General features: G+C 37.0%; 1 protein-coding gene across 2 annotated transcripts; it reads left to right on the top strand.

The window, feature by feature from the left end:
* Positions 1 to 1315: 1315 nt before the first annotated feature.
* Positions 1316 to 8969, top strand: arf3b (ADP-ribosylation factor 3b). Of its 2 annotated transcripts, none has more exons than XM_026917295.3 (5): positions 1316 to 1469; positions 4162 to 4341; positions 4748 to 4858; positions 5701 to 5825; positions 6002 to 8969. In XM_026917295.3, the coding sequence occupies exons 2-5, from the start codon at positions 4194 to 4196 to the stop codon at positions 6161 to 6163; spliced, it is 546 nt and encodes a 181-aa protein (XP_026773096.1). In that variant the 5' UTR covers positions 1316 to 1469; positions 4162 to 4193; the 3' UTR covers positions 6164 to 8969. The 2 variants fall into 2 exon arrangements, with proteins under 2 accessions (XP_026773096.1, XP_026773104.1); XM_026917303.3 differs by having other exon boundaries at positions 1318 to 1464.
* The last annotated feature ends 2404 nt before the right edge of the window (positions 8970 to 11373 follow it).

Genomic DNA, 11373 nt, shown 5'->3' on the forward strand with positions numbered 1-11373 from the left:
ATTTCTTTAGATATTACGTAGACAGTATCTTTTCAGTGTTAGCCTGCTTTCAAAAAGTACACTAGCCCCCATTATTTGAGGGGGAAATATGACTGAAGTTGGGCTCTTTTAATAAATAGTCTAAGACAAATTAGTATTGTAGAGATTAAAGATTTTAAAGATTCTATTTAAGACTTCCATAGTTATATTTACAGTTAACATTACAGTGCATTCAGAAAGTATTCAGACCCCTTCATCTTTTTAACATTTTATGTTGCAGCCTTATAGTAAAATGCTTAAAATTATTTATTTTTTCACATCAATCTACACTCCACATCTCATAATGACAAAGCAAAACCCAGATTTGTGATAACTTTGCAAATTTATTAAAAAGAAAAAAACTGAAATATCACATTGACATAAGTATTCAGATCCTTTGCTATGACACTTGTAATTTAGCTCAGGTACATCCCATTTCTCTGGATCGTCTTTGAGAGTCCATCGGTTGCAAATTCAATTGATTGGACATGATTTGGAAAGGCATACTTGAGGTCTAACAGCTAAAATGCATATCAGAGCAAAAACCAAGCCATGAGGTCAAAGAAACTGTCTGCAGAGCTAAGAGACAGGATTGTGTTGAGGCACAGATCTGGGGAAGGCTACAAAAGATTTTTCCTGCATTGAAGGTTCCCAAGAGCACAGCAGCCTGCACAATTCTTAAATGGAAGACATTTGGAACAACCAGGACTCTTCCTAGAGCTGGCCACCCAGCCAAACTGAGCAACTGGGGCAGAAGGGCCTTGGTAAGAGAGGTGACCAAGAATCTAAATGAACTCTGGTTGAGTGCCAGAGAGCATGTGTCTAGATGGGAGAATTTGCAGAAGGTCAACCATCACTGCAACACTCCACCGATATGGGCTTTCATTAATAACTTTATAACATATATTTATAAACACATTATTGAATTTGGCATTACTATATAAACATGGTCAACATAAATGCAGGGGTGGATTTAGTGATTTGGGGGCCCATTATTTAGCATTAATAAATAATATATATATATAATATATTATATATATATAATTTGTATTTTTAGGGACCCTTGGCTTCTGGGAGCCCAAGGTGGTTGCCTACCTTTGCCTAATGTTAAGTCCACCCCTGCATAAATGTATGCTATCAATACAAAGTAAATAGAAAGCCTAGAGGATGTGTGTCAAGGCAATCATTTAGGCCTCCTTTATGCAGTCCTTCAAGCTTTAAAAGAAAGAAAGAAAGAAAGACACCAAAGTAAACAATTATTCAAAATACAAAGAAAATCAAAGCATCTTCTGAACGCATGAGTAAAACATTAAGGCAAGAGGAGATCTCCTCTGAAACAACGTTGCTCGACTTATCGCGAGAAAACCCGAATTCTCAGCAGGCCTACGGCGAGATTTCCTCCTACCTCTCCGTATGCGAAATCGCCTGGTGTCATCCCTGAGACAGGTAAGGTAAGATGTGAGACTATTTAAATTCCTTCCTAATGAATATATTTCGAGTCGTTGAGCGCAGAGCTTGTGCACCAGGACGAGCTGTTCCCGAGCTGGATGAGATGTTTTAAAGGCTGTACAGGGAAACGAGGCGCGCGAGGGGCGTTTCAGCACCTAGAGCTCCGGCTAGCGCCTCAATGTCGCTGAATGAATGAACACACCGACCTGCTCTTCGCCATTGCGGCTTCCTTTCCTGCCTGGTTTCCTGTTTTTTTTTTTTAAAAAAGCACTGTTTTATATCATAGTTTAACATTGCCGCTGAGTTTGTTTCTCTTGGTTTTGGCTAGCTAATGTTGCGTCACGTGAAGCATGAAGCCATTTTCGTGTTATTGATGTAAACCGTGAGCGCAGGCTTTTCTCTGAGCCTGGGAGAAAGCTCCAAGCCCACGCCGACATGACACGATGCCTTACTAGCCCGCTGTTTGCATTCTGCTCCTCTGGTAAAGCTGGAATCGCGGCCTAAATATAGACTATATGCGTCATTCAGTTGTGTAGGATTTACATTTAAACCATATTCAGGTCATATATGGCTGTGTGCTTGTACCACGGGAGGATTAATGAATCTAAATCGGCAGTCATCCTGGAGACAAGATCTAGCCGAATATGCAGTTTAATGTCGATCATATAAGCTGTAAGCTGTGATTGCGTTAAAGGTGTGGAAAAGCTTTTTCTGGGCCTGGTGCAAAGCAGGAGAGGGCGGAGGTGTAGCACAGCACCACAGCCTGCTGCTTATATTGCCCTCTAAATCAGCCATATTAATCCCTAACACACACTAATCACTGATATTAATCACTGATATTAATCACGACACGAAGCATAGATTAGTCACATTAGTTAATCATTAGAGCAGTTATAATATTCCCATCAGTGTCTGTGTGAGGGATTCAGTTTGTGATATTAGTCTTTATATCTTATAGGCTACTGAGGCCAGGAGGGGTTTTTGTTGTTGTTTGTTTGTTTGTTTGTTTTTTGGACTAGTTTTCAACGGCAGAGACCCACTGTCAAATAAACACCTACACTACTGAATTAATCTACACCTGACATACAGTACTGTGCACAAGTCTCAGGCACATGCAAAGAAATGCTGTAGAGCAAAGTCGCCTTCAGAAATAATGAAATTAAATGTTTCTACATTAAAAAATACTATAAAGAGCAGTAAACAGTAATAAATGACACAAAGTCAGTATTTGGTGTGACGATCCTTCGCGTTAAAAAAATAGTAGTCTCAGATACAGTGTGTGCAGTTTTATAAGGAAATGAGCTGTAAGTGTTACTGAGCATCTTGCAGAAGCAGCCACAGTTCTTGACTTTGACTGTCACATTTGCTTCTTATTTTTGCAGCAAAACCCAGCAGCCTTCATGTAATATGCTGCTTTCTTTACTGACATACAAATATTTTTCTGTAACATTTAATTTTGTGCTGGAAAACTGATTTTTGGAATTCTAAAATGTTTTTGTACTGAATCAGTAATGTAGAATTCATAAAATAAAAATCTATAACAAAGTTTGTACTAAAAAATAGGGTGCCTAAGACTTCACAGTACTGTACTGTAAATCATCTACTTTTCCACTTTAGATCCAGCTGGACTTCAGTGTAAGTGTTAATTCAGCAATGTAGCTGACTAGTGACTAGTCATGAATTCAGACTGGATGGCTATAAACCCACATGTCGAAAAATGGTTTTTCAATGGTTCTTTGGATGGTTATCGATTCTAACTTTCTAAGGAGTTCTACGTGGAAAATTTTCTGAAAGGGAAACCCTTGTGTGGAGTTCAACATAAAACCTTTGAGGGTCCCCTAGAAGGACAAACTGAAAAACACTTTAGGGGACTAAATGGAACCATTTTTAAAAGTCCATCATTAAAGATGCTGTTTTCAGTATATTAGTAAAATATGTTTAACAATAGCAGGTAGCTTTGCTGCCTCACAGCCCCAGGGTCCCTGGTTCAATCCTGAGTTTGGGTTACTCTCTGTGCAGAGTTCTGCATTTTCTTACCATGTCTGTGTGAGTTTCTGTCGGGTTGTGCGGTTTCCTTCCACCTCCCAAAAACATGTTGGTAGGTGGCTTGGCTACACTAAATTGCCCCTAGGTGTGATTGAATGTGTGAAAGTGTGTGTGAAAGTGTGTGTGTGTGTGTGTGTGTGGGGTGGTGGTGGTGGGGGGGGGGGGGGGGGGGGGGGGGTGATGTGTGATCCGTGATGGACTGGCAACCCAGGCTCCAGTTCCACCAGGATAAAGCAGTTAATGATGGTGAATGAATGAATGTTTAATAGCAGTTCAGCTATTAAGATGGTTATGAGGGAATGAGTACAAACACAAAGAGTCGCACTCAATGTGTGGCCCGATTGCACAAGACAGTAAAGTAGTTGACTCTTGAATGATATGACCTGTGAGGGAGTCTTTTGGAGAGATATGTGTGAACAAAGTAGATGAAGAGAAGCTTGAACAGATTAGAGTACAGCCTGAAGGAATGGCAGAATCACAGCTTAGTGTTTTTATCAAATTTTTATGTGTTGTGTTCATGGAAATTCAGTTCAAGGTAGTTTTAATTAGTTTTAAATCTGTACAGCATTCTTTGTTTTCTTATTCAGTTATTATAGATAATAACCTTTCAGTGTTTTACCTCACTGCACACCCACACATGTATTTCAGATTGCTGGTCTGAAGAAGTTCACTACTGAATCATGGGGAATATTTTTGGTAATCTGCTGAAGAGCCTCATAGGAAAGAAGGAGATGAGGATTCTGATGGTTGGATTGGATGCTGCAGGTAAAACAACCATCCTGTACAAACTCAAGCTGGGAGAGATTGTTACCACCATCCCAACCATTGGTAAGAACACAGCCTTATTTTATTCATTCATTCCAATTTAGTGCTAGTCAGTAAAGTCAAAACCAGCTGATGGGGCAGTTTTGTACGTTTTTAAACTGTTAGTGTGTCTGATAGAACAGGGTGTGGTCGAATGTAATTAAACAAACTTATTTACTGTGAACAAAAAATAAAATAACAAAAGTCAAAAAAGATTGAATCCACCAACAATCCAAACCACATACATAACTAAATAAATGCCTGTAATTGAGTTTCACACTTTCGTATTAGGTTTAAGAAACTGGGAACAGCATAGGAGCTAGTATAGTAATACAATATGGCAGACTGTAATTATTCAATAATATTCAAGTATTCAAAAACTCAAATGCGGTTTTAGGCCTCAAAATGTTACATTTTGTGTTTTTCCCAGGCTTTAATGTGGAGACAGTGGAGTATAAGAACATCAGTTTCACTGTGTGGGATGTTGGTGGCCAGGATAAGATCCGACCTCTCTGGAGACACTACTTCCAAAACACGCAGGGTAAATCAACCAACCAGTCTTCTTTACACACACACACACACACACACATACACACATATGCAAACAAACACTTCTAATGTAGTTCTTTCTGTCCCATGCAGTTTCTTACATCTCAAAATGAGGAAAGACTGGAAAGCAGTGGGTATTCCATGAAAAAAGCTAACTTGATAAGCCAAGCTTATTTCAGCAAGCCCGGCTAATTTCCGTCAGTTTCACTTTCACAAACAAAGCTAATAGAAAGCCCTGCTGAGTTACTATGGCAACATACTGTATATCGCAACATCTTCGCACGAATGCTAGGGATGCTTGTATATCGTGTGTGCGAGCATGAGCCTCAATTGGCAAATTCTGGCTTCAATTAGTGAATTAGTGGTACTTGAATTTTGTGGATGGAACATACTGAGTCTGGATTGGCGTGTTGCACTAAATCAAGTGAGGCTATTTCAAATAATCCCTTCTTTTATTACCTCACTTCATGGAATACCCCTTGGGATGCAAGTGCACAAAATTTTTTTTTATAATAAACATATAATAACAAAAACTTGAATACTAGGTAAACACACACAAGTAACTTGTATGGCAAAAAACATGAAACACAGGAACACTCAAAGACCAGGAATATAAACTGAAATATACCCATAGAGTGAACTAAAAACAAGACATAGGTGACATACCTAAAAGACTGAACTAATGGAAAGCAATGAACTAAAAGTGAAGGAGAAAACAAAACCAAAACAATGACAACAGCACATCAAGATCTGAGAACAAAACATAACATGCAAACAACCATGCCCCTTTGCCAAGAGGGGGAATTCCTGACACTAAATATTATCTGCTTGCAGGTCTAATCTTTGTGGTGGACAGTAACGATCGAGAGCGCGTGAATGAAGCCAGGGAGGAGCTGATGAGGATGTTGGCAGAAGATGAGTTGCGTGATGCTGTTCTCCTCGTTTTCGCCAACAAACAGGTTCACCCTCTTTCTCTCCATCGACCCTATCTGGAATCGGTTATCTTTAGGACAAACGCATCTAACAATCTTCCAAAATCCAATATTAACAGTAAATACTTTTGTTTAACCATTTAATCAGGGTAACGTTTGTTCTCAGTGTAACACTGTGCTGTCTCTTCACCTTGTAACCTCAGGACCTGCCTAATGCAATGAATGCAGCTGAAATCACAGATAAGCTGGGCCTCCACTCACTGCGTCACCGCAACTGGTACATCCAGGCCACCTGTGCAACCAGTGGCGATGGCCTGTATGAAGGCCTTGACTGGCTGGCCAATCAGCTGAAGAATAAGAAGTGAGGGATCTCAGGCAGGTGTGGAGGGCTTATTTAGGGCAAGGGGTGGGGTCACTTGGGGCTATCGTATTATTTGGTTTGGTTTTGTTTGTTTACCTTTGATTTTTTGCAAATGTGTGGTTGTTAGAGCCTTCAGATGGTCTGTGTAAATGGACTCATCACACAAGTTCACACATCAAAATATATATGGACACATGGACACACATACACATGTGCACCTCGACAAATACATGAGCACACAAACATTAACGTCTCTGCTCTTTGGTGGTTTCTCTGTATTCAGTGTAAAATGGACCTCAAAACACACTATCAGTCAAGTATACAGTATAATATAGCATCCCAGAATAGTCATTATCTCTCCATGCACTGTTTTTCTGCCCTTTGGTTTCTCTGTATTTTAATTTTTCACACAAAGATAAAGGTTTTCTCTAAAATATAGTGAGCTGAAGCAGTTTCATCTGTTTGATGTTTCAATTAGATTTTTATGGAGTATATTCATTAAGATTGTAATGCAGTTTGTCTCATCACACACGCACACACACACACATACACACACACACTCTAACATTAAGCAGCTCTCTCCTCCTGCTGGTCAGTAACTGTGTTAGTCAGAGTTGAGTATGCTGTGTAAACATGCTCCCCACTGTGTCCTCCTGCATGGCTTCCTCCTTCACTGTGGCTTGGAGAGTCTCGTGGCTCAGTAGACTGTAGATTGCATGTATATGTGTTGTAGAGGTATAGAGTTGCTCGGTGTTGCATGCTGCTTTGTTGTGATGTTGTATTAGAAGGCTGGTATCATGAATGGCTAATCATTTAGATGTAAACGATGGAATACATGGATGATGGAGTAGTAGAAATCGTGAAGGTTATGAAAAATAGTGTCAGATAACGAGTAGTTTGAAATAACGAGGCTGTAAGATTGAAGTGTCGTTTGTTCACATAATGCTTTTGTCTGCATGGCATGCATGCTGCATAGATAGATAGATAGATAGATAGATAGATAGATAGATAGATAGATAGATAGATAGATAGATAGATAGATAGATAGATAGATAGATAGATAGATAGATAGATAGATAGATAGATAGATAGATAGATAGGTGCTGAATGTCCCTGTTGCAGGTGAATGTTTGTTTATTAATTTACATTTTATACAGTTATTGAATATGTATTTTTGTCTCTTTGCCGGGTGATTTTGTGCACTAAGAAAATGAGCTTTTGTTTTTAATTCTTTGAGAAGCTGGATAATGTTAGTAAATAACAGAGGAAACTACCAGTACGCGCACACATACGTGTGTGTGCTTTCAGACAAACTGCATTATGTTACCTTTCTCGATATCTTTCCCTGTGTTGCCTGTAAGTATTCTGTTTGTAATACGCAATGTGAGGATTTGTAACATATCACTCCCACTGAATGTGAATTCTGTGTTATTATTTATTTGCTTATATTGTGTCATGCAGTCTTTATTTATTGTATTTATTTGAATATTGTCTTCAAGTAGCAACAGAATGATAATTTGAATATTTATGCGTCAGGGTTGTTTTCGTTCAATGTTGGGTAAATTGGTTTTCATACAGCACATATCCATTTCATAGAGTGCTGAAAATTATGTAAAATAAAGATATTGTGTGTACCAAGGCATCTGGCCGAATGGTAGTGCATGGTATTTTGATAGCAGATCTTACATTAGGCTACAGATGCTGGACTAATGTATATTTTGCTATAAAACTCAGTCTACATTACTGTAACATAAACGCTGCTGTTCTGACATGAAATATTAAGCTATCCTACAAATAACATTCATAGTACTAATGCCACTGTGAGTCATGTGCACGTCTTCAAAGCCTGTAGATTCCCAATAAACAGCTGTCAGACCAAGAAAATCTGTTGATGGTGAGGACTCAATCCGAACTCTACTATTATCCACTACTAAGTGACTACAGTGTAGATCTTTCACAGCTATAGGACTAACATATTCTTTCACTGTATTGTAACAGAAATAACCTCCTCTTCAACACTCACACACTTTTTAATAAAGATGCTTTTACAGCATTTCTATATCTATACATATATTATACTGCTGGTGCTTTACAGTACTGTGTAACTAAAGATGCTCCATATCAGTGGAAGTAAAGTCATAGTACAAGCAAAGCATGGCTGTTCATCCACAGAGACATTACTGTCTTTGATTCTTTGTACCATTTACACAAAGCATCTAAAAGTCTAATTCTACATTAGATCATGTGTCTGTGCTATCCACACATACTGTAATGTGTGATTCACATCCTATGTGTCCAGTTATGTTTTGTGGCCTTATATGCTGTATTACAAAAAAAAAAAAAAAAAAAGAATAAATACTCATATAAGTTATTGATTTAGTGAGTTACTGAATCGATTTTTGTGGGTGGAAAATAATTGGGAACAAAACTAAGCTGTGAGTTTTAATAAAGTTTAATTGAAAAAAAAAATCTTAATGTTGAAAAGGTTTTTGTGCTTATAGTTGCACCAGACATAAGTTTTGGAAAGTAATTTATAAATCTTACATCTGTGTTTTTCTTGTTTCTGTTTTTGATTACAGAAGTGCGGTTTTGCCTATCCATCAGTTTTGCTTTAGTTATTTTAATGATTTGTACCATGTCTCTGAAATTAAGGAGGACTTTGAAAAGTCTCTGAGAAAAATTGCATATAAACTGTGGGTCAAATAGTCCATGCGTGGTACACTGACTGTACTTTGAACCCCAGTAGAACTTGTAAAATGAACTTTTACCATCCGGTTTGTGCCCACAATAAAAGCAAACACTTTTCCATGGCCTTCTTCTGGACAATCAATATTTTTCAATACCGGCACATAAGGGGAATATTACTCATTTATCTTATATGCTATTCATTTTAAAGTATGTCATGAAGAAAATCTCACAATAGTATGATCTTAGCCTTTTTTGTCATTACTTACTCTAACCTGCTGCAATTGTGAAAGGTCTGATAGTATAAAGGCTTTTTCTTCCTTTAATCCTGAGGAGGGAGCCAGATTCCCACAAGGAAATAAAACAGCAGAGTAAAACAAAAATAAACTGGAGATTCAGATTGGAATTTCTATCATCAATACTTTATCAGAATGCTATCACTGCACTTATCATCTGTTCCTTTTAGATTCTGGTGCATATTTACCCATTCCACCCACTATGCGAACTTAAATAACTTAAGGCTTGCATCATATTTGTGTTAACTTACAGCCACTTCCCTAGAAAAGTCCTTCAATAAACATTAAAGATAAAGAGAGAAACATGTACATGCTGAGCTTTGAGCTATTTCCTGGTGAGATATTAACTTATTGGGAACATACTTTAATGTTCAAGATTTTGACTCCTTACCTGTTAATGAGCTTTTGAATTTGTCACTGATCTGTTTTCAGGTAGAAAATAACTGAGAGAAATTACTGCTAACTTTCAAAAAGGTTGGTAAAAATATTTTTTGCTCTTCATTGTTGTTGGCCAAATGTGATTTAATTATTCATGATTGGTTGAATATGTATAGTTTGTCACTTTGTCACTACAGTATTAATACTTCTGTCAGTGAGACGTTTTCAGGGTTGACCTACTCATCGTGCATGAAATAAAATGTTGACACTTCTAGAGATGTTAACCGATTTCTGTGAGTGAATCATCTTAGACATCAACAGGACGGGAAGTCTGTGATAGGTTTTGTATGCGTGTGTGTGTGTCTTGTTTTCAATCAGTGCTTTGCTAAAAACCGGTGATGCAGGAAGTGTCAGTTTTTATCAACCTGTTTATCCACTTTTGCACTCACATATGGCTTCTGTTTAAAAGGAGTTCAAGCAGCGTCTTAACAAAGGGCCAATTATTGTGTTGTGTGTACCCAGTTACCAAAGCAATAATGACCCAAGTTTAAACTACAGCATGCTGATGAAGAATCTTCAATGCTTGCAATCATGCATTTTAATAAAAAAAAACAGATTTTGAAAAACAAGTAACACATTTGAGAAAAACAGCTATATATTGCAAACAAAGAAATTTGGTTTATGGGTTATTAGAGTGAGGCAAAGTAAAGTAAGTTGTTTATGTTGCACGATAGGTCATGAGATTTTCATCATTTTTATTTATTTGTTTAGTTTGCTAGGTAGAAAGTTAACACCCTAAAGTGAGTAGTAAATTTCCATTACACTGATGAAAGCTACACACCAATCCTGGAAGAGTTTAATAACTACTTAAAAGTACATTAAAATGTTTTTCTTAACGAAAATGAATAAAATTAATTGAAAGTTTTTACAGTTTTATTAACTGCTGATGAGGTTAAAATTAAATTAACTCTGTGGCTGTAGATTTCCATGGCTAGATTTGCATCACTGACTGTAGCACACTTTTGCACTCTTTGTGTAAAGCATTTCCTTGTACTTGTTTACTGAGCATCTTGCGGAAGCAGCCACAGGTCTTCTGGAGACTTTGACTGTCACACTTACTCCTTATTTTTGCAGCAAAACCCAGCAGCCTTCATTATGTTTCTTTGTCTGAAAAGTGTCTCTTATGTAATATTCTGCTTTCTTTACTGACATACAAACATTGCTCTGTAACATTTAATTTTGTGCTGGAAAACTAACGTTTGGAAATCTAAAATGTTTTTGTACTGAATCAATAATGTAGAATTCATAAAATAAAAAATCTATAACAAAGTTTTGTACTAAAAATATAGGGTGCCTAAGACTTTTGCACAGTACTGCATATAAATAGTATATACATTATATGGTGTTTTTTTTTTTTTTTTTTGTGGATACAAAATTATTGAATAACAGTGAAGACATATTTTTTGCATGTGTGTAAAATAGCATTTTTACATATGATTCCCATAGGTTTTGGGTTCATTTTAAATAAATGTTTATTAAATCAATAACTAATAATAATTAATTAATAACTTAATATAATAATGAATCATTTACATTTATTTATTGAAAGTAGATAAAAGAGTTGGTCAGAGTAATTGATGAAGAACCCAAATGTTCATCTTTAAGTGACTAAAGCGTTAGAATAAGCTGGTAATGGACCAAACAATCAGATTTTATACACTCTGGAGGATATGATTTGAAGAAAATTTGAATTATTTATACAATTACTTGATTTTCTGAAAACTGTTCTTCAGAAAAAGACTGAATTGTATCACACATAATGTGTGGGAAGAAATTCTACATGACCAAGTTTCTC

Source organism: Pangasianodon hypophthalmus, chromosome 2, assembly GCF_027358585.1.
Source record: "Pangasianodon hypophthalmus isolate fPanHyp1 chromosome 2, fPanHyp1.pri, whole genome shotgun sequence".
NCBI lineage: Eukaryota > Metazoa > Chordata > Actinopteri > Siluriformes > Pangasiidae > Pangasianodon > Pangasianodon hypophthalmus.

What these genes read in the sequence shown, in the direction of transcription:
- arf3b (XM_026917295.3), top strand. Translation starts at nt 4,194, where the DNA reads ATGGGGAATATTTTTGGTAATCTGCTGAAGAGCCTCATAGGAAAGAAG. An exon ending in CTACTTCCAAAACACGCAGG is followed by an intron (nt 4,859 to 5,700) that starts GTAAATCAACCA and finishes ATCTGCTTGCAG; the next exon opens with GTCTAATCTTTGTGGTGGAC. An exon ending in TCGTTTTCGCCAACAAACAG is followed by an intron (nt 5,826 to 6,001) that starts GTTCACCCTCTT and finishes TTGTAACCTCAG; the next exon opens with GACCTGCCTAATGCAATGAA.